The sequence below is a fragment of the Pseudovirgaria hyperparasitica genome, assembly GCF_010093815.1.
Source record: "Pseudovirgaria hyperparasitica strain CBS 121739 unplaced genomic scaffold EJ05scaffold_4, whole genome shotgun sequence".
Taxonomy (NCBI): domain Eukaryota; kingdom Fungi; phylum Ascomycota; class Dothideomycetes; order Acrospermales; family Acrospermaceae; genus Pseudovirgaria; species Pseudovirgaria hyperparasitica.
The window spans coordinates 800,247-820,619 of record NW_022985552.1 but is presented as its reverse complement, the minus strand read 5'-3'; the positions used below and the strand labels follow the sequence as shown (position 1 = coordinate 820,619).

At 50.1% G+C, this 20,373-nt stretch overlaps 8 protein-coding genes across 8 annotated transcripts; 3 read left to right on the top strand and 5 right to left on the bottom strand.

Moving 5' to 3' along the window:
• Positions 1 to 56: 56 nt before the first annotated feature.
• EJ05DRAFT_474220 (uncharacterized protein) lies at positions 57 to 2,542 on the bottom strand. Its single transcript, XM_033743562.1, has 6 exons — positions 2,074 to 2,542; positions 1,932 to 2,006; positions 1,795 to 1,871; positions 1,577 to 1,735; positions 549 to 1,522; positions 57 to 481 (listed from the first exon to the last, which is right to left on the bottom strand). The coding sequence occupies exons 1-6, from the start codon at positions 2,183 to 2,185 to the stop codon at positions 400 to 402; spliced, it is 1,479 nt and encodes a 492-aa protein (XP_033602785.1). The 5' UTR covers positions 2,186 to 2,542; the 3' UTR covers positions 57 to 399.
• A 736-nt stretch (positions 2,543 to 3,278) lies between these two features.
• EJ05DRAFT_498292 (uncharacterized protein) lies at positions 3,279 to 8,392 on the top strand (the record flags this gene model as incomplete). The annotated part of the gene is made up of 2 exons (XM_033746662.1): positions 3,279 to 6,290; positions 6,383 to 8,392. The coding sequence occupies 2 exons, from the start codon at positions 3,279 to 3,281 to the stop codon at positions 8,390 to 8,392; spliced, it is 5,022 nt and encodes a 1,673-aa protein (XP_033602784.1).
• A 477-nt stretch (positions 8,393 to 8,869) lies between these two features.
• Positions 8,870 to 10,423, top strand: EJ05DRAFT_474219 (galactose mutarotase-like protein). The gene is made up of 3 exons (XM_033743561.1): positions 8,870 to 9,209; positions 9,293 to 9,622; positions 9,676 to 10,423. Exons 1-3 carry the CDS (start codon positions 8,949 to 8,951, stop codon positions 10,051 to 10,053), a joined length of 969 nt encoding a protein of 322 aa, XP_033602783.1. The 5' UTR covers positions 8,870 to 8,948; the 3' UTR covers positions 10,054 to 10,423.
• A 97-nt stretch (positions 10,424 to 10,520) lies between these two features.
• On the bottom strand, positions 10,521 to 11,552 carry EJ05DRAFT_536453 (phosphoglycerate mutase-like protein; the record flags this gene model as incomplete). Its single annotated transcript, XM_033749314.1, has 1 exon — positions 10,521 to 11,552. The coding sequence occupies exon 1, from the start codon at positions 11,355 to 11,357 to the stop codon at positions 10,521 to 10,523; it is 837 nt and encodes a 278-aa protein (XP_033602782.1). The 5' UTR covers positions 11,358 to 11,552.
• A 74-nt stretch (positions 11,553 to 11,626) lies between these two features.
• Positions 11,627 to 13,072, bottom strand: EJ05DRAFT_279797 (uncharacterized protein). The gene has a single exon (XM_033740436.1). It carries the CDS (start codon positions 12,988 to 12,990, stop codon positions 11,896 to 11,898), a length of 1,095 nt encoding a protein of 364 aa, XP_033602781.1. The 5' UTR covers positions 12,991 to 13,072; the 3' UTR covers positions 11,627 to 11,895.
• Positions 13,073 to 13,502: 430 nt separating this feature from the next.
• Positions 13,503 to 16,815, top strand: EJ05DRAFT_279698 (lysyl-tRNA synthetase). The gene is made up of 5 exons (XM_033740435.1): positions 13,503 to 13,732; positions 13,785 to 13,909; positions 13,958 to 16,064; positions 16,117 to 16,293; positions 16,342 to 16,815. Exons 1-5 carry the CDS (start codon positions 13,597 to 13,599, stop codon positions 16,350 to 16,352), a joined length of 2,556 nt encoding a protein of 851 aa, XP_033602780.1. The 5' UTR covers positions 13,503 to 13,596; the 3' UTR covers positions 16,353 to 16,815.
• Positions 16,816 to 16,995: 180 nt separating this feature from the next.
• EJ05DRAFT_508874 (amidase signature enzyme) lies at positions 16,996 to 19,339 on the bottom strand. The gene is made up of 2 exons (XM_033748048.1): positions 19,134 to 19,339; positions 16,996 to 19,075 (listed from the first exon to the last, which is right to left on the bottom strand). Exons 1-2 carry the CDS (start codon positions 19,320 to 19,322, stop codon positions 17,279 to 17,281), a joined length of 1,986 nt encoding a protein of 661 aa, XP_033602779.1. The 5' UTR covers positions 19,323 to 19,339; the 3' UTR covers positions 16,996 to 17,278.
• A 38-nt stretch (positions 19,340 to 19,377) lies between these two features.
• EJ05DRAFT_279673 (uncharacterized protein) lies at positions 19,378 to 20,274 on the bottom strand. The gene has a single exon (XM_033740434.1). It carries the CDS (start codon positions 20,048 to 20,050, stop codon positions 19,592 to 19,594), a length of 459 nt encoding a protein of 152 aa, XP_033602778.1. The 5' UTR covers positions 20,051 to 20,274; the 3' UTR covers positions 19,378 to 19,591.
• Positions 20,275 to 20,373: the final 99 nt, after the last annotated feature.

The window sequence follows — 20,373 nt, the reverse complement described above, 5'->3', positions numbered from 1 at the left end:
CGATGACTCGTCCGTATGCGGACCAAGCGCAGTGTTTTGAGGTTTATTTTGGCAAGAAGGCAACTCTGACTTGGATCTTTCCCATGCCGCATCAAGGGTTATCCATGCTAACTAGCTTTTCGGCACCGGCGTGACTACACTACCTAGACACATAACACCAACGTACACAACAACTCTAACGGAGGAATTCAGCACTACCACCTCCAATCTTGTCGATTGCTTGTCTCAGCGCAATTTCTCGACGCGTCTCGTACATATATAATATATAGTACAAGTGATAGATGAACGAAACGCCGCCAATGCCGTACCAACGCCTGCAGCTGCCGGAACCTTAAGCCATGCTTCGCCTCAATCGCCGAATGCTGCCTAGGCACAAGAGAGTCTGAAGAGAGCTGAATCTCAATCCAATTCCTCGAATCGGCCTTCTTGTACAGCTTGCTCCACGGGATTTCTCACATTCATGACACCCGTTTTCTTCAATCTGTGTACATATTAGTATGCGCAAACGATATATTGATTCGAATGAATCGGAGATCGAAGTTACAGACCTTTCGAAGAGGACGAACAATTTTTCTGCTTCCCTTTCCTTTTCCTCTTCAGTCATCTCTGGTCCAGTCTCGATGGCTTCCGCATCAAGACGCTGCCCGGTAATCGGGTTGATTGGTGTACCCTCCGTTTGGCTACTGAAAGCGTCTGATGCGTTCTCAGGTACTGCAATATTGTGGCTCATTAAGAAGCCTGAGGCAAAGCCGTAGCCAACATTTTTGACAAATGTTGACGCATCTTTACCAGAAATTTCAAAAAACATAGCAGATATAGACTCTCGAAGGTTCGGAGTGGAAGGGCAAGTTGATAGTCGTAATAGCCGGGAAGAAAGTGTGTCAGATTGCCCGAGAGGCATGTTTCTCTCCTCATCCGTTGGTAATAATAAACACTGCATATATCGTTTGACAGTGTCTGGAGCGAACTCGTACACTCTCCGGATAAGTACCAGTACAGGTGCTGCAACTGTATCTAGCTCCTTTTCCGGATACTGAGTGATGGCCATATCGAGAATTTTGATCAGGTGCTCCGCGTTGAGCTTCTGATCAAATTTTGGAAACACCGGATTAACGGCGAGTGGCTGGCTTCCTTTCTTTCCCTCTAGGTCGAGATTCATCAATGCGTTGACGAGGTAACATACAGGCGGATGCAAGGGCGGAGTTGGAATACGAGTGCGAAAAAGTATCTTGAAGATATGCGCGATCGATTTCGAAAACATCTCGGCCAAGTCAGGGTAGAAGTTGGTGATATTGAACATCAGTTTCAATGTTTCGGACAACGCCATGTCTTCCATCGGGGACGCTATAGAAGAAGCGCGTCGCCCTGACTTGGGATACCGTTTCGAATGTCGTGCTATATTCTGGTTTATTGTCTCGGCCAACTGACTATCTCTCATGAGTTTTTCAAAATCCAGATTCGTCCCATAAGTTGTGAGGAATAGTATGCGGGATGCGAGGAACTCATCGTCGCGGTTGTCGCTCTGTACTTTGTGAGTTCCATTGAATATGAATTTTTGACTTTCTTGTGAACTAACTTTCAGAAGTTCGCAGACTTTCTCTGAGAATCCCAAATCAACGAATATTTGGCGGGTTTCGGTCTGTAGGAGTAGAGCATTGGCTAGGCAGCGGAGAGCTTCGCGGGAAGTCGTAGTAGATGGGCTATGAAAGCCGTGTCGACACAGCGTATCGATGCCCTATTATTGCAAAGCGTCAGAATCATGCGCAACGTTGCGGAGTACATAAGTATACGTACCTCTTTGGTGAATATTGGATCGGCGTTTTCAACGGACCGGCCGTGAACCTTGAGCTTCTCCAATGCTTCATTTCTCTCTACGCCAGGCCACTTATCAGCTTGTAGTACAAAGGGCTACATATGTCTATGTATCTCACGTTGTGGTAGAAGATTCATCTCGGTGAGGTCGGCGCGCAGCATATTTAGCATCTCCGTTACCTCCTGCAATTTATCTAGAATATTGCATCATTAGCAACCCAACTCCCGCAACGCACAGCCGCGCCTGAGACTACGACTCACCCTGTCCGCTACTGGACTTCATTTCAATCATGGAGGCCATCGCAACATTGGCTGGGTAAGTTTGAGGAACAGTTGCGAGAGCCCTGAAACGACTGGGGCGGCGAATGCCCATCAGTACGGGCAGCGAGGAGGCGGTGGGACTGACTAGTGGACACAGTGCAAATCTGGGAGAGCAATGCCCCGCACGAACACCGTATTACACAGATGGGATATCAAGTTGATTTAACACGAGTAGTTAAAAGGATTCCTCAAGGCCCATCATCCATCTTTCATTGAGGCGTTCTCTCGCTAATCAGCCCTCAGCCAGGCGCAATGTCCAGGGTCAGAATTTCCAGCAAGGCAGCCGATGAGGCCTGCAACAAAGTCAAGGGTGGCGCATGTGACGAGTAGCATACAGAGCTGTCACGGCGCGTGACTCTGTCTCCTGTCCAAACATTGTTCAGTGGATACAGGCTTTGTCATGAGAACGCTGCTGGCAAAAGGGAGATGCATGACGAAGGGCTACCGTATATTTCCCACTTGCAGGTCCTTCCAGGGAGGGCTACCGGCCGATGACCCTGGTTTCCCCAGATTCTAAGCGTAGCGCACGACCTGGCGCCAGGACCACCTTTCAGAAAGAGACGGTGTTGAGTTCGCGTTTGCGACGTGGTGAGCTGTATCAAAGTCGGGTTTATGCTATCACATATCCTTGTACGAGGCCTTGCTCTAGTCTAATGGCAATGAGAGAAGCGTCTACACACTTAGCAGCGCATGAGGTAGATATTGTATATACTAGAAACAGAATCCGTTTCCCTGTATAGATAGAGATTCCGTCATCGATAGTCCGACCAAGCAACAGTTCGGTCAGATATTTTGCTTGCCACCATGCCCGGTACGAAATGAAATGGAACTTATTAGACCACTAGGCTAAAAAGGAATTACAGAGCGATAGCCTTCCAAAGATGAATTTCTATGTCACGTGTCTTATGTGGCTGGTAAGGTTGGTGAGGCTGGGGAGCATTTTGACGCGTTCCAATAAATCGCGTTCTACGAAAGCGCGTACTAATCCGCGTAAAGTGGAAGTATATCGCTTCAGCGCTAGAGGCCGTCGTCCTCGAATATCTCCGTGGATACTCTCTGCATCCTCTCGCTGTCTCGGGACACACACGATGCATTCATGACCGTTGTCTTTCTTTTTGCTTCTAATCTGTGTTGGAGTTGCAGCCATGTCCATTTCTTCCAGTAATTCGCGATTTAGTTCCCTTCAAGCACGACCACCGACTCCACCACGAGACACCAGTCCCCAACCCGACATAGATGTAGAGCTCGATAAAGCAATCGAACTTCTCGAGGACAACTTTGACATCAAACAATCGAGCGGTACCCGCTCTATGGATGTTACTGCCCAGACTTTACAATTCACTCCTCCTTCCTCTGGCGGTGATCATATTTCGAACAGCAATAAGAGGCGGAAACGCGTCGAGATCTCTGGATGGAGTACATACCACAATCATCCTAACGCCTCTAATCTGAGAGCTCTACCTCGAGCAGGAACCCCGCTCAAATCTATACTAAAAGCGTCTGAGCCAAGTCCGCTGGTTGAGAACACAAAGAACATTGCTCCTGCCGCTGCACAGAGTGCTCACGACTTCGAAAGCGTGGAGAAAATGCTGCAAGCTGTGATCGATCAGCTAGCTGAAGAGGGCAGAGATGCACGTGGAGATGCCTATGTTGTACTCCAGGGCGCCTTGAAACACTATGAGGAGGTCCCTGGGGGTGTGAAGGCTCTAGTCGAAAGAATACCTACACTTCTAGGGTACATTGAGCGAGACATGGGATCCGAAGGTGTCATGAACATGACTGTGGTAACACAGGCCATCAAATTCACTGTTGCTCTGCTCCACATCCCACAAGCAGCGAACGCAATGGACGATGACTTTCGAGAGTTTGTTGTTGAGCGTGCCATCGCCATACTGGCAGATTCAAATGCACCCAAAGCGTTCACCAATCACTATTTGAATTTGGTAGGACACCAAAAGTTTCCATCTCACATCATGACAGACAAGAGAGTCGAGAGGCTTCTGGAAATCCTGAATCCGATTCATGATAGAGTAAAAGGCAACTCAATGGTCATCGTGCGTCTCCATGTATACAGACGATTGATTCTGCAATCGCCCCAGTCTATGGCCAGCAGACTGACACCCTGGCTCGAAAATGTCTTTCACGCAATGGTCAGCAGCATCAAAGAAATACGGTCACGGGCTATTGATGTCGGCCTTCTTGCTGCCAAGGAATTCTCATCTCTGAAGCATACTCATATCGCAACTTCGGCTATTCTCGACCACGAATCAAAGGTCGGGAAGTCTTATATTAATTACATCGTGGCACGCCTGACTCAGATGGCCGCAAAACAAGAAGAAGCCTTCCAGGTCCCTCAAATATGGTCTATCGTGGTATTACTTATGAAAGAAAGACCGGGGCATCTTGACACCTGGCGCCATCTAAAGTCATGGCTACGGGTGTTCGAAAAAGTACTCAAGAACTCAGAGGATAATGTACGAAAGCAGGCTGTTCTTGCGTGGAATCGCTTTGTGTACGTCGTGATCCTGAGAGACGGTGTGTCTGATAGCATGGCAAATCTCCTTCGTAAGGTCATCAGCGTTTGGTTTCAAGATGACAAGACGGAGAAGACCACTTCTAACGGCCGGACCCATGCCACAATGGCGTACGCTACTTTGCTATATTACTCCTTGCGGCCAGGCCTACCGACTCAATCCCACTGTCATTCATGGCGAAACTTTGTGAGCGAAATGGCTTTTCCTACTGACGGTGAATTTGGTCTCGACGCTTCAGTGATAACCCAGGTTCTTCATAGACTCTTGATGCGTGGGCAGATCAAGTTCTGGAACGAAGGCAAAGTATTCGAAACCCCATCATCAGCGACCCTCGAAGACCTTCCCCATCTTGACTCGAAGTGGATCAGACAGAATATTGCGCTGGTCCTCCAACCCATTCGCCTTTGCTTAAATAGCGGTCCATGGGAACCAACTATCAACAAATCGACTTCCGTCAAGGATATGTGGCTCTCGTTTACGCAAGCACTGGCTGAAGCAGGTGTTAAAGAGGTCACAGTCTCAATGGAGCTGAAAGATGCTATTGCGCACGTCACGAACATGTTTCATAGCTTCTGGAATGATTACCCTGAATCGCTTTCAAACCACCGACGCAATGGCGACATGTGGATGGAAAAATTCGGATTCCTCATCTCATCTGCAATGACAAGTCTTGGTCCTCTGTACTTCAGCGAGCGATTGTTGTCTCGGAATGGCGAGGCAGACTTTGAAGCAGCTCCGACACCTTCCCACCGGTCCCGGCTCCAGGTTTCGCTACACTCGCCATTGCTATCCCTTCTCGAGTCGATCCTAAGAGTTGGGCCTGACAGCATAGGGGACCAGAGTCGCCTTGCGGTGATACAACGAATGATAGCTACCTGTCTGAACTCAAGGAACATGAAACAAGCTAAAGTTCAGCTTCTCCGGGATTGCACAAGTATCATGATGCCTTTGGCTAAGGGAAGACCCATCAGTCAGGCCCTGTGGCATTACCTCGCGGATCTAACGTCAACAACGTTGCGTTCACCTCCAGATGGTATCTCTGTTCCGGGCAAGTCTTTCGCTTTCATTGTCGAAATTCTGTCGGCGGGTGTGGATCAGGATGACGTGCAGTTGCAACCAGCTTGGGAAGATCTCTACGAAGCATTTTCTGAGACTGTGGCACGCGACTCTGGAGATGCGGGAGTTACAATCGCTGTTTCAGAGCCTATGTCAGCTTTGGCTCCAAACAAAAGCTCTCTGACTAGAGTTACTTTTCTCCACATGGCTACAATGATTCTCAAGTATAATCGCCATCCCAAAAGCCAGCGTGCTCTACGACAGAGCCATGAAGCGCTGGGTACTTCTTCAAGTCATCTCCACCGCAACTCAGACTTCGATCCGTATCATAGTGTATACACTATGGTGCACCTCGCGCTTGTTCTGGCCTACAACAGTCTTGACTCTATCAACAAGAAAACGGTGCAATCGGTCATACATGAACTTCGTAAGGCCATCGAGACCTGTCCTCAGTCTCTGGCAGGACTGTTCCTGCGGAAGAATCAGGATTCTCTCAGTGTTTGGATCCAAGATAAGGATCGCCGCCTTGTCAACAGCAGTGCTGACAGTCGTGATATTGTTAACGAGGTACGCTTGTCTCGTCTTTTACATCGAGCCAGATGAGAACTAGCGGTCATATAGGCGCGAAAGTATCAGGATCATGAGCTAATTGCATATAGGTCATTGCTCTGTGGCGAACTGTAATTTTAACATTCAGGGCGTTGCCACAGAAAAACACAGCAACACTCGCTGCTCTGGACATTCTATTAATAGCTGGGTTCTCTAGTAGTCGACGCGAGATCGTCAATGCTACTGTGGAATTTTGGAACGACACGTTTGGAAAACAGGACACACTTGCTTATCCAAGCCCATTAGTGCCCGTCATTGAAAGGCTGCGACGAGTTCTTGACATCGAAGTTCCATCTTTTCCAGACATCAGCGCCGACGAGGACATAGTCCCCCTATCTTTCCTAGACTCCCAAGACGACTCTCTGATGAGCTCGCCAGTAAGCCCTAACAAGAAGAATAGGAATCTAGCTGTGACTAGATCACCAGCGTTCTCAAGACATTCTCCAAAAGTATCCCCCATGCGAACTCACAGTCGCACCCCTGTCCGGAAGGCATCAAAAGGTCGCCTTCGTCACGAGGACTCGCAGCTACAATTTGCAGCAATTGATTCGTCGCCTTTAGGCGGAAACGATGCTAGCTCTCAACTCTTGACGGAAAATCAGAAAGAGGTGCTGGCAAAGCAAAGGCAAGAAGCAGCTATGATGTTTCCCGACATCAGTACAGCAATATCGATACCACTAAGTGAGGCGAGCCCTGATAACTCTCGATTGAATATACTTCCCAGGAATCGGCCTAAAAGAGTCGTCAATACCCCTCCAGCGCGAAAGGAAACTCCTACCGCGAAGCTTGAAGCCCAAGTGTTTGTAGGATCTTCGCCAACACCTGTGCCCGGACAAAGGTCTCGTTCTACGAGTTCCGGACGCCAAAGGAGGATGGCCACGGAGCTTCCTTCATCGCCACCGAAGTCACCTGTACCGAGAATCAGTAAATTGGTTCTTCATTCTTCAAGCGATTTCGCCCAGGACCGTTTTATGCATCGATCCCACAACCACAAAGAACGTGAAGACATGATTGACATCGGGGAGAACGACTCCACCCTTGAAGCCCATGGTCTCGCTCCATTTGAAGACGAAGAAGCTGACCTTCCTGACGGAGAGTTCGATCAAGGACTTGATGATACAATGCCCGATGTTACTAGCTCAGATGCGGACATCCTTCTTAATGCACAAATTAATAACGAGATAACGTCGCGCAAGGAACGCCAAAGTCCTCAACCGCCCGTTCCCACGACTTTTAGCGATGTGTTCGTAGATGCCCCAACCGAATGTCTCGAACACAACGATATTGATGAAGCGGAATTTGTCGACGCATCGCCCGAGCTTGATACAGCTGTTGTCGCTGAGGAGGTGACCATCAGGCGTGAGAACGAGTCATCTGTACCTTTGGCCTTCAAAGCAGAGGCTGAGACAGAAACGGACGAGGAGCGCTTGAGCCAGATTGAGGACAGTTTCGCAGCGCCTAGCTCTTCGCAGGTAGAAGATGCATCTGCGTCCAGTACGAGAGCATCTCGCAAGCGCAAAAGTGGAGAAGGTGTCATCAATACTGCCGCGTCGAAAAGACCTAAGAGAGGGCAGGGCACAGGACTTGCGAACGACTCCCAATCATCGCAAACGCAACGCAGACGCGGCCCTGGACGTCCACGCAAACAGATGACCGAACTCACCTCGTCGCAACTTGAAGCTGCCCTTGATCTGACGTCTGACGGGTCCAGCGAGGTCCCATCACAGCCGCCATCAGTAGTAGAGTCAACGGCATCAGAGTCAAGACGGTTGAGTCACGTCCAGGTCACGCCGCAACACGAGAAGACGCGTAAGCGTAGCTCAGATCAGGCACTAGGTCATGTAGAGGTGGAAGCGAACTCAGCTGCCTCAAGCTCACAGAGGCAGCGCCCGATCTTGCGGCCGAAGAGCATTATAGATCGACTGAAAAGCATGCTTACCGATCTCAAGAGTTACGCATTTGGATCAATGGAAGAATATCACGAGGCGGACAGCTTAATGGCTGCCATTCGAAGAGAAGGGTTTCGGGCGAGTGAGCGGGGCGAGCAGGACTTGGAATAGTTTTCCTGTATTGTTTGTTACGAGTGGCGCTCGTTGGGTGTTTGAAACCATGGGTTTAGGCGGCGTAGCAACAGGTGTTTGGTGAAGTGGCAGTTTGTATAGCATGGACAGCCTGTACAAGACATCCCGATGATGGCCCAATTCGCCTTATGAAGTATTGGAAGCGAAGTCGTGGATGTCGTTAGCCGCCGTTTCAGATGAATGTGATCAGTTCAAAGACGGCGGAGCCTATAGAGCTCCTCGTCGCCGCAGTCTGCCACTTCTTTGCATTCCTAGAGCACTATAGGCCGCCCATACAAGACAATTAAATCGTACCACTACAGAATTCGTAAAACACATGCCGCAGCTAACCCAGAATCTCGCTGGCGTCAGAAAGTGTTACGGTGAGGTCAGAAACGCTGCCCCGCTATTTTATATGTCTATCCTGTGCCACTACAGTACATAATCTTGGCCTTTCAACCTCTCTCAACTTCCACTTTTCTCTAACTTCATCCGCCCTCTCAAGTGCCTTCTACGATCATACATTCCACCCATATTCACCTCCGTATCATCAGTCATGGTTGACCGCCCCAAGAAACCCGGCCCAATCGATGCTCCTAAGCCCTCTTCTGCCCCGCAGCCCATTGTCGATATCGCCCAAGACAACTCTACCGTCACCGCGAAGCTGCCCTCAGGCGAAAGCGTTTCTGTACTGTTATATGGTGCCACTGTCACAAGCTGGAAGAATGCGGACGGGTCTGATAACATGTGGTTGAGCGAGAAGGCAAGCTTGGACGGGAGTAAGCCAGTGCGCGGGGGTATTCCAGTCGTGTTTCCTGTACGTCGCTCTTCAGGCCTCATGACCGTTGCTTAGCAAAGAGTGAAAACTCAGAGACAGGGCACATATCTGATAATTTTCAGGTCTTTGGTCCCCCGCCCTCCGACCACGCAACATCCTCTCTTCCACAGCACGGATTTGCACGCAACTCGCGTTGGGAATACCTGGGTAAATCAACGTCCGAGTCTCCTCCGGGCGCCACAGCCGCGGGTGATGGTGGCGTGAAGCTTGACTTTGGTCTCTCGAACGCGAACCTCAGCGATGAGTTCAAGAAAGCCTGGCCACACGAATTCGGGCTTGTGTACAGCGTCACGCTGACAAAAATTGGGCTGCACACCAGTCTGAACGTTCGGAATGAAGGTAGTGGGACCTTTGAGTTTCAGGTGTTGCTGCACACCTACCTGAGAATTGCGGTAGGCTTCCGCTTGCTCTACAGTTGCGGTATCGCAGTCGCTGACGGATATAGGACATCTCCAAAACAAGCATAACCGGCCTCATGGACGTCTCTTACACCGACAAAGTCCTCAACGCAACCACTCACACTGAGTCCAATGCCTCTCTCAGTATCTCCGGCGAAGTTGACCGCGTATACGCGTCGATCCCGCAAGATACAACTTCCGTGCTCATAGACAATAAGCCCCGCTTCGACGTGGTACGGGACAACTTCCCGGACACGGTGATTTGGAATCCAAGCAAAGAGAAGGCTGCCGGAATGAAAGACTTCGCACCAGCTGATGGCTGGAAGAACATGATCTGCGTGGAAGTTGGACATGTGAATAGTTGGGTGAAATTGGAAGGCGGTGAGGGATGGGAGGCCGGGCAGGTCATCAAGAGCCTACTGTAGTGAACTGGAATCTGACAGAGGGATGGAGTATCGAACATGGGCTGCCAAGGACTCAGGAACGGATCCTTTGGATGAGATGTAGGACACCATGGTTCAGATATCAAGGGAGGTCTAGACGTTTGGGCCAGCACACATAGGCATGTGTGAGACATCAACCCTTTTTCAGGCAGTGGTGTGGTTAGCACAATAGAAACGATCCACAGGTATGGAATAGCAATAACAATTTTGCTTGCTCAGGTGATTGCAATACTGTTCTCAGGATTCGCTGGCGATTGGCGTGTTCATTCTACTGTAACCCGTATGAAGTCATGTGTTCTACAAGTAACTCTCTGAGCTAAGATCTTTCCTATGATATCTATCCGAGAACGACAACTTCTATGAATTACCTACGATAATCTGCCTCCACTCGAGTTGCATCTCGCAAACGGAATGTTGCGCCATCAGTCCTCTGTCTACGATCATCCCACTCACAATGACGCAGTAGGCATCTTTTCCAGCTCCGCCCCAGGCCTCAAAACATCCTCCAGAATCTCCCTCTCAACCTTCCCAACCCCATCCCCTGGTGCGGTAATATGTCCCAACCTGATCCACTGCACAACAACCTCACTCCTCCGCACCCTATTCTCCTCCACTCCAAGCACTTCCTTCCCAGCATCTCCTCTCCGCGCCCTACTCTCCGCCGTCTCCTCAATCCTCTGCTCCACCCCCTCAGGTCGCACAAACACATAAGTCCGAAAGTCACAGTTCCGCCACGCTGTGCCGGCCGTAAAGTCATCAATGCCCGCCCAATCGTCCGTGAAGTAGTGTAGATACCCACCGTGTGTGACAACGGCGATATGCGCCTCAGGTCGCTGTCTAAGCCAGGCCTTTGCGCGCCGTGCGCGCAAAATGATGCTTCCAGCGTCGGGACTCGCCATCGCACCGCCGTGCTTGAGATTCCAGCCGTCGCGGACGAGGCTGAGATCGACGCTGGGGTGGGCTGCGAATTCGGCTGCCAGGGCCGCGGGCGCGGAGCCGGTGTCGCAAGGCAGGTCGGAGGTTTCTTGGAGCTCGGGCAGCGCGATGATTGGGGTGCCGCGTGAGGCGATGATGGGGGCGAAGGTGTGTAGCGCGGTGTACAGGGTGCGGCGGATGGGGGAGGCAACGATGAGGTCAATCTGAGGCATGTGTGGGAAGGAGTTTGAGAGTGCTGTGCATTGGGACATGCCATGGGGGGTGAGGTCGGGGTCCGGGAGGATGTAGTTATCGGTGGAGAGGTTGTGGTAGCCTTGGGCGTGACGGATGCAGTGAATGGTTGGGGGCATAGTGGAGGTTGGAATCTAGTGAGTCGATTGAGGGTAGTGGTGAGAGTGAGGCTTGGTGTATTAGATTGTGATATCTGGGACTGATGGCGTGGTCTGTTTGACTCCGTTGAGTTTGTCCTTGAGATATGGGATTTAGAGGGGACATCATCAGTCGACCAGAAATCTGTATCTTATATAGCTGCATGTCATCGTCAGAACTGCCACGTTGAGTCAGTGTTTCCTGTGGATCTGATGAACTTTTTGGCGCCAACGAATTAAATCAGCTACCCGGCCGAAGTCAGAAAAAAATTTCCGCATCCGGTATCATGATTTAGCGCCAGTCTAGTTACATATCAAGAAGCTCCGGCGAGCTCAGCTGCCAATTAGGTCCAGCAAACCGACCGCGGAGGGATTCAGGATTGACGTCCAGATTCACGATGGAAACTTCGGGAACGGAAACTTTGTCGCATAATATGGAAATAAAATAAATCGACATCTGTCTTCTTTTCTTCGGAGACTTCGGAAAGCGATAACTGATTGGTTCAAAAAAGGCACGACACTAGTCGGACTCTGTGTTGTGAGTCTTGTCAAAGTCCTTCTTGACGTCCTCCCAGTCTGATCCATCCAAAGAACTGACATCACTGGCTATGTCCCACTCCTTGCAGAGCTTCTCCATCTCATTAGCATCGCCACGCTCTATTGCTCCCTTCTTATCTCGAGCTACCAGTTCGTGACCAGTCCTCATCAAGCCTTCAAATCGTTCCTCGATAGCAGATTGGGCCTCCGAAATGTCGACTGGTGAGAATACGATGACCTTCGGACACTGTATCTTACACAATGGCTTGATAATAGGCTTCATCAGCGCCTCGGTATCTGATCCGGAGCCAAGCAGACACGGTCGTTCTGAGGGCTTGCTTGTATACAAGACTTCGACTTTTTTCAGTGTAGAAGCTAGACTGCCAACCTGCGCACAGGTGACGGCCCAGTGGAAGCGATTTTGAGACAAGGGCAGCGAGAAAGTTGTGGCGATACGCATATATCGTATGGAACGCCGAGCGAGTGCTCCTTGTCGCTCGAGGAATAGGGGTAACAGCGCTTGGTTGTTAACTGGGTAAAAGATGGCGCTAGAGTATAGTATCGGAAGCGCCTCTCTGTAGACGTTCTTGCATGTGCGTAGCAATGCCGGACTGAGATACTCTCGAGGTCGACGTTCGTAGCAAATCTTTGGATCCCACCTCTTGTGGGGACTTCGGTTGTAGCCGGGTTGGGGTGACAGGTCGCGGTCGATCTCAACCAGAACACGATGGTTCGATGGGGTTAGAGCGTGCCCGTAGATAAAATCTCGAAGTTCTCGTGGTAGTTGAAAGAGTGAAAAGGCCGCATACTCATCCCATGATGCTGACAGGGAGGTGCTGCCCGTGGTCGTGGGCGAATGCGGCGGAGCAGAAGCAGGGCCAGGAGCATCAAAGTCAATTAGGAAATCGCGGTGTTCCTTCAAGTCACCCACGTAACTTGGAGGGTCGTCGCTGGGATTAGATGTATGAAGGGAAGTCTGAGACGGCGGTGCTCTGGGGCCTCTGAACAGGGTGTGGACGTATTCGTGGTCGCATTGGGCGTCAAGGTCTCGTGCTGTGCCGTGGTGAATCTCCATCATGGCGCCGTGGTTGTTCGTCGCATCCTAATTATCGAAATCGCTCATTGTATCGACATGAGTGGTCAGTCAGGGAGGAGTGTGACACCGATGGATATGTGTGGAGGTAGGCTGTCTGACAAACATGTGACGAATATGTGATGGATCATGGACAGAATACGATAGCGTCAATACGTATGGTACATAGGAGTGAATATATGCCGGGAGAGTTGAGATGGATAATGTTCCAATTTATGAGACGTAAGTGATAAGAGCTCCACGTATATATATCCATGCGTGGTTCAACTTCATATAAATAACCATCCCTTTCCGGGTGAGGAGCCTCAGGCAGCCAACTAGAACACGATTGACGCTCTGTGGCGGGCAGACTCCACTAATTACCCGCACGCAACTACGTAATCTGCATCCCAGCCGCAGTATATATGAGGCTAGCCGTCATCTCCTGGTGAGGGGCCTTAGGAGGGGCACGGCAGCTAGGTTTCTCCGGGTGCCGAACAATTTTGTGCGGGTGCTATTGTGATGACTCGAAGGTAGTATGAGTTAGTCAGTTGTCGCAAGTCAAATACCTCTCGAGATCAGAATTCCTGACTCCTTAATCGACTAACAATCATGGCCGAATCTGTCAAGAACGCAGTGGAGGCTGTGGTTAGCAGTGTCACAGGAAATACTGGCGAGTCTGCTGCTGAAGGTGCTCCCAAGCTACTGCTCGACGAGGTTACAGGGGAGCGTGTCTCCAAGAGTGAATGTGAGAAGTCTACCGAAATTCCAGTAGGCTTTGTCTAACTTCAGATCTACAGTGAAGAAGAGACAGAAGCAGCGGGAGAACGAAAAGAAGAAGGCTGAGAAGGCTGCTACTGCCCCACCAAAGCCTGCTGCTAAGAAAGCTGCTGGCGCCGTCAATGAGGCAGACCTGAACCCGAATGTGATGCATTCCGATCACATTTTCAAATTGATATTTACTGTCTGATAGCAATATTTCGAAATCAGAAGTCGGACGATCAACAAGCTGCGCGAGTCACACGAGCCCAATCCCTACCCACACGAAGTCGATGTTCGCAACCAAGACCTCTTCGACTTTTACAGCACTTTCGGGGAATCCACCAAGGCAGCAAGCTATACTCCCGAGGCAGGGCGCTCCTTGTTCGTTCAACGCGTACAGGGTTATGAAAAATGTACCTCGATCAGCCCGGAAGATGCGGCCGCGAAGGCAAAAGCTGGCGGATTGGCCGTAGACCACCCCAACAAGAGCCTACTTCCAGCGTTAGAGGCTGCAGCTGGCGCGATCCAGGCACCTCTGAGGTTCATCAAAGCAGCCAAGGTTTCTAGTGGACAACGAGGAGAGCACAAATACTTAGTATCACTTGATGCAGGCAAGAAGGTCAAGAAGAGTGGTCTCATTTTTGACGTGAAGCCTGGCAACCAGCAGGGGTCTCTCAAGCTTGTTAGAGAAGAGACGGAGTCAGAAAAGAAGAGAAGAGAGGCCATCGAGAAGAAGCGCAAGGAGGCCCTTGAGAAAAAGGCAGCCATCGCGAAGAATAGGCAGAAGGAGGATGAGAAGACCGAGGCACCCGAAGAAGTTGCGGAACCGGACAGTACCCCTGCAGAATATTGGGAGGTTGTGGATGTTGATGGCGACAAGCCTGTAGAATTCTACAAGCTCATCACACTTGAGAAGCTCCAATCAGCGTTCCCAGTTCAGACATACATTCACAGTAGCGAGGTATTAAACGGACATGACTCGATATTAAGAGATGCACAAGGCGAGACCGTCCTGGAGAATGTGAGCTCATCATGGCACCCAGTGTTGCGCGCTCCGAAGGAAATGCGCATCGGCGCCAGAATCTATACCATGAGATCAGCTGGTTCCAACCTAGTCTTCTACGACATCCGCTCTCAAGGAATTCAAGTCCAAGTCATGTGTCAGAAGGAATTCGCCAAGGGTGACTTCGCCAAGCAACATGAACACTTGCGACGAGGCGATATCGTTGAGATCATCGGGTACCCTGGGAGGACGAATCCTGCCAGTAGACAGACTGAGGAAGGTGAATTAAGCATATTCGCAACTGAGGTCAGGCTTCTTTCGCCTTGTCTGCATCTCCTCCCTGGAACTCGCAAGGACAGCAAATTCGAAGACATGGAAGAGCGCCACCGACGTAAGCACCTTGATCTAATTATGAACGATAATGTCCGACAGACTTTCATCACTCGGGCAAGAATGGTCACATACATCCGCAAGTACTTCGACGAGCATGGTTTTATTGAGGTCGAGACCCCAATGATGAACCAGATCGCTGGTGGCGCTACAGCTCGACCTTTCAAGACTTTCCACAACGACTTGGACCAGGATTTGTACATGCGTGTCGCTCCGGAGCTATACCTCAAGCAATTGATCGTTGGGGGTATGGAACGAGTGTACGAGATAGGCCGTCAGTTCCGTAACGAAGGCATTGATCTTACTCACAACCCCGAGTTCACCACCATTGAATTCTACGAAGCCTTCGCTGACTACAACGTGATGATGCGTCGAACAGAGGAACTCGTATCTTCGCTGGTCAAGTATATCACTGGCGGCTATGTTACCAAGTTTGTTACTCAACACGGGGAAGAATATACTGTCAACTGGGAAGCTCCGTGGAAGAAAGTGCATATGATCAAGACTCTCGAGGAGAAGCTAGATGTTCAATTTCCTCCTGGAGAAACGCTACATGACAAGAACACCAATGATTTTCTCAGAGGCGTTATCAAGAAGGCTGGTCTTGAGTGTACCCCGCCACTAACGAATGCTCGCATGCTCGATGCTTTGGTGGGTGAGTACATTGAGGAAGATTGCATCAACCCAACTTTCATCATGGGTCACCCACAGATGATGTCGCCGCTGGCCAAATACCATCGATCCGAGAAAGGGCTCTGCGAACGCTTCGAGGCGTTTGTTTGCAAAAAAGAGATTGTGAATGCTTATACGGAGTTAAACGATCCTTTTGACCAGAGATTAAGATTCGAGGAGCAAGCAAACCAGAAGGACCAAGGAGATGATGAAGCACAATTGATCGATGAGACTTTCTGCGAGTCTCTAGAATGCAAGTCAATATTCTCCCTACGCTACTTATTTGGAAAGCTAATATTTTATAGACGGTCTCCCGCCAACAGGAGGTTTTGGCATGGGTATTGACCGACTGGTTATGTTCTTGACGAATCACTACAGCATCAAGGAAGTCTTAACCTTCCCAATGATGAGGCCGATCGACAATACTGCTCCAAAGGCAGCAGAGATCACTAATATTGTGCCTGTTCCGACCGAAGGCATCCGTACGTCCTCTGACCCCGTAAACCAAACATTGACTAACTATCTTTAAGCCCACAAATAGAACCTTGGGTAGTATCTGACACCGGATTGATGAAATCCCAAGTATTCGCAACGAATTGTTAAGTATAATGGCCAGATCCACGGATTATGCGCCCTTGAGCAGGTACAAAGATAGTGAATCACTGTACGCGAATAGAAAAATGCGAACCTTCAAGCCATAAACGACGTCTTTGACTGACGTCTTTACAAAGTCGGAATTATTATACTAAGAAGTTTGATGCTGCTCCAATGTCTCTTCATCCTTATATGATCGCGATTCCGGACATCTCACGAAAACTTTAAAGTTCTATAAAGCTCGACTAGTATCTGTGAGCTCGTTAGCACAGCAGTTCACAGTGCTGGGCCTATCTGGGCTTAGATACAATTCAATCATACGACCAGAGGTTCATCGAATACAGCAACACTCATGTACACCTATCGGGAATTTTTTGAAATCAACAGAACCTCTAGCACGGAAGAATAGGACGTTTCGAGTCACTGCGGCCTTTTGTGTAGCCTAAGTAAAGATTTGAAGAAGCTCGTTAAAACAGGGAACGTAATAGAACACCTAGAGATGTCTAAATCGATGTCAGTACAGAACTATAGGACGACTAACAATATCGTAAGTATTATCAGCACCCAATGTGGTGAGAACATCTGCCCGTGATTATCAATTTGCCCGCCTTAAACGAGGACTTGCTCCTGTTGGGCCTCCAGTGTCACTTGACAGGTATCTCTATCACATTTCTTGCTCCGGCTCATTACCCCCCGTGATGCCTCCTGCTTTCAATCCCGAGAAATCACTTATTTTCAGATATCATATATATATGAGGTTCACAACCCGTCACACTCGGCCGTCTTCTTACCCACATAGCGTATCTATATAGATCAGAAACGACATCTGACCATTGTCACTTTCAATTACCCAAGTAATCAGCGTCGTATCGCTTACAAGTCTTCTCCAGTCCTCACTTCCGCCACCACGGCCCCTTCCTGCGCCAACCTTTCCACCAAATCAAACAGCATGAAGTCACACCCGTATCCTGCTAACAAACTCACCGCGACCGGCGCTTTCTTGACCGTTCCCGTCACCGGACTCTCAAAATCCACACTCCCAAGTGGTATCACTACCTCCGGCACCCCGGCCAACTGCGCAATACCGTATTTGTTCCATCCCAAGTAAACATCCTCGCCACTTGGCCGTTCCACGCCATACGTCTCGCGACTCGACGGCACGCCCTGCACGAGTGGACTCACCAAGACAGCATCCGAGCACGAAGCAGACGAGAAGTCAGACTTGAGCAGACGCGTGCGCACCCAGTCCTGGAACACAGCCTTTGACGCGCGGATCCGCGCAGCGTCGGCGTCGGTCTGGTTCAGTCCGAACGCATAGTTGCGTGCGACTGGTGGGTCAAGATGGGGTCTGTCGCCGTCGTGTGCGGCGGCGTAGTCACGGAAGAAGGCCGGGAAGACGAGGCGTGATTGGGCGTATGTGGTCAGTTTGCTCCATACCTCACCGACGTGGTCGGGCGGGTAGAGGTTTGTGCCGGAGGTCTGTTTATAGGAGGTGTAGATGTCGATTGGAGTGCGGGTGGTGTTTAGGAGGCGCTCGAGCGCGACGACGAAGGCTTCGTATAGGGGGGCAGAGATGTTAGTTGAGGGAAAGAAACCTGGGCTGGGATAGGCCGTTGTGTTTATATCAGGTGTGTCGAGTGGGTATAGCAGTGTTGATGGGAGGGCAGGGTAGGATTTGAAGAGCGGGTTTGCGGCATACCATGCCTTGCCCCAAGCAGCGAACTGAGAGGCAGAACGCGCGACGAATGCCAGTGTGTCCATTTCAGGCGAGAGTATCACGACGCCTGATGTATCCAGTGCGTCCTGGCTTGGACGGTTCCCGTATACACCGCTGACACCCGCGGGCGCTCGCACAGAGCCGCCGGTGTCGGAGCCGATGTTCATGTCAATCCAGGGGTACGATGCCTCTGCGGATCCAGCGCCTGCGGATGAAGAGCTGGGGTCCAGGTAGCCATCACCACGAGGGTTGAAGGCGTCGTGGTAGTCGACCCAGTCGATCGTTGGGGCTTCGCCGTTTGCGAACTGACTGGTGCGTGTTTTGCCGACGATGATACCGCCCAGGTCGATGAGGCGTTGGACTGAGTATGCGATGGTGTTGACAGGTGGATACAGGTGGAACCAGGCTTTGTTGCCCATGCTCGTCTTGAGACCGGCGAGGTCGTAGATGTCTTTCAGGCCGATGCGGACGCCGTTAAGGGGCTTCTCGGATGATGGAGCTGCATAGTATAGTCGAGATGGTACCGCGATGGTGGCGGAACCGTCTGTGAATGGGTGTGTTGCGGGCAGGGTGCTAAATTTCCCGCTTCCTTCATCTATGACGCCGTAATAGAATGAGAAATTGTGGTCGTTGTACAGCCGGAACGCTTTGTATATCTTCCAGTTCCTTGCTCCTGCCATGAGGAAATATGGCCCTTCCGAAAGATCACTCAGTTGCTGTACATTCAGCGGAACGAGAAAGGAATCGATCCCCGCAGACCCGTTCTGGTGACACAAATCTGGCGAGTGAACAATCGTCAAGTCCGCAAACGCTGTCGTCCACACATCATCTTCATTCCCAAACCGCTCAATCGTCTTTTGGTAATTCTGTACATGCTCCTCATGAATCAATGTAACAGGAACATATGCGTCCTCAAAGTCAACCCCGAGTGCGTCAGGAGCTGGAAACACTAACTTCGTATCCATCAGTCCAACCCACTCAGTGACCCTCATCTCGAAGAAAACAACACACCTCCGGCGCAGCAGGAATGTAATATGCATCGTTCCCCACCATTACCGTCTGACCCCTACTCTGCGCAACTATAGGCATATGGGTATCTCCTTTCCCTGCCGCTTCCACGGCCGCTCCGAGGCCTAGCCACAGAGATAAATTCGAGAGCGCGACCATATTGTCGAAGGTGAAGGCAGTATACGGAAGCATAGCCCATCAGAGGACTGTAAAAACGGAAGAATTCGGTATTTGCACAGCCACTAAAATGGCAGACTGGGTAGCTTGGTGGTTATCTCGCAACATTGGCATGGATCGATGACGCTGGATGATTAGGGTAGCTTTCCTGATTGGGTTAGTAGCGTATTATCGACCAATCACTACTCTTGTTGCTGGGTATGCTGAGGACCCTCATAGAGTCTTTTTGGTTTTGAGCTAGATTGTGGGTATAATGTGAGTCTTCCTATACATTATAATGAATTTCAAGTCTGATAGCAGGGCGGTCTAGGTAGATAATCTGTCTCTCCGATGGTATTATGTCTTGAAAGCTCTTCTCTCTTACTCTTTGTCCCCATCCTTAGAATATTCGGTATCGTCATCATCACATACACTCGAGCAGTCAAGGACGCTGTCCGTAGGCTGATGATATAGCTATCAGTATATATTGTTGCAGTAGTAGTCTCGAGATCACATACATCAGGTCGACTACAGCATTGCAACTCCCACGCATCCGAAGTTGCGCAAAGTCGCTCCAGAGCATGTGGATCTGGCTGTGTCCAGCAGTAGTATGTTCTATCACTGTCTCTTTCTTCCACGCAGCACCACAGTGAGGTGCTGTCGTGGGTAGGACATCTTGGTTTTGAGGCTCGATTGTTCAGGAGGGATGTGGTGCAGGTGCATACGACGATCTGCAACAAGACAACAAAAGGGACGAAGTACATGGCTGTAGATCTTGAAGGTTATGGTGTGGGAAATGGGTGTGTAAGTCTTGGTGTATGCATATTTGGGCAATTATGCGATATAAGAACCGAGAAAGGCGCCATCGGAAGGGACGTGTTAGAGAATACGAGAGTTTTCTTTGTGCTACTGATGGCTTTTCCAATGAATACATCTTGAGTTGGACAGACAGTCAAGCGAAATTGTAAGGATGAGTTTGCTTAACATCATACATACTCTTTCTGCATCTTGACATCAGTGCTGCTGCAGCTCCTTCTAAGCCTTATCATCGTCATCGTCGTCGTCGTCGTCATCATCGTCATCATCG

What these genes read in the sequence shown, in the direction of transcription:
- EJ05DRAFT_474220 (XM_033743562.1), bottom strand. Translation starts at nt 2,185, where the DNA reads ATGGGCATTCGCCGCCCCAGTCGTTTCAGGGCTCTCGCAACTGTTCCT. An exon ending in ATCCAATATTCACCAAAGAG is followed by an intron (nt 1,736 to 1,794) that starts GTACGTATACTT and finishes TTGCAATAATAG; the next exon opens with GGCATCGATACGCTGTGTCG. An exon ending in TTGTTCGTCCTCTTCGAAAG is followed by an intron (nt 482 to 548) that starts GTCTGTAACTTC and finishes ATATGTACACAG; the next exon opens with ATTGAAGAAAACGGGTGTCA.
- EJ05DRAFT_474219 (XM_033743561.1), top strand. Translation starts at nt 8,949, where the DNA reads ATGGTTGACCGCCCCAAGAAACCCGGCCCAATCGATGCTCCTAAGCCC. An exon ending in GTATTCCAGTCGTGTTTCCT is followed by an intron (nt 9,210 to 9,292) that starts GTACGTCGCTCT and finishes GATAATTTTCAG; the next exon opens with GTCTTTGGTCCCCCGCCCTC. An exon ending in ACACCTACCTGAGAATTGCG is followed by an intron (nt 9,623 to 9,675) that starts GTAGGCTTCCGC and finishes TGACGGATATAG; the next exon opens with GACATCTCCAAAACAAGCAT.
- EJ05DRAFT_279797 (XM_033740436.1), bottom strand. Translation starts at nt 12,990, where the DNA reads ATGATGGAGATTCACCACGGCACAGCACGAGACCTTGACGCCCAATGC.
- EJ05DRAFT_279698 (XM_033740435.1), top strand. Translation starts at nt 13,597, where the DNA reads ATGGCCGAATCTGTCAAGAACGCAGTGGAGGCTGTGGTTAGCAGTGTC. An exon ending in GCGTGTCTCCAAGAGTGAAT is followed by an intron (nt 13,733 to 13,784) that starts GTGAGAAGTCTA and finishes TCAGATCTACAG; the next exon opens with TGAAGAAGAGACAGAAGCAG. An exon ending in TTTCTGCGAGTCTCTAGAAT is followed by an intron (nt 16,065 to 16,116) that starts GCAAGTCAATAT and finishes AATATTTTATAG; the next exon opens with ACGGTCTCCCGCCAACAGGA.
- EJ05DRAFT_508874 (XM_033748048.1), bottom strand. Translation starts at nt 19,322, where the DNA reads ATGCTTCCGTATACTGCCTTCACCTTCGACAATATGGTCGCGCTCTCG. An exon ending in ACATTCCTGCTGCGCCGGAG is followed by an intron (nt 19,076 to 19,133) that starts GTGTGTTGTTTT and finishes ATGGATACGAAG; the next exon opens with TTAGTGTTTCCAGCTCCTGA.
- EJ05DRAFT_279673 (XM_033740434.1), bottom strand. Translation starts at nt 20,050, where the DNA reads ATGTACTTCGTCCCTTTTGTTGTCTTGTTGCAGATCGTCGTATGCACC.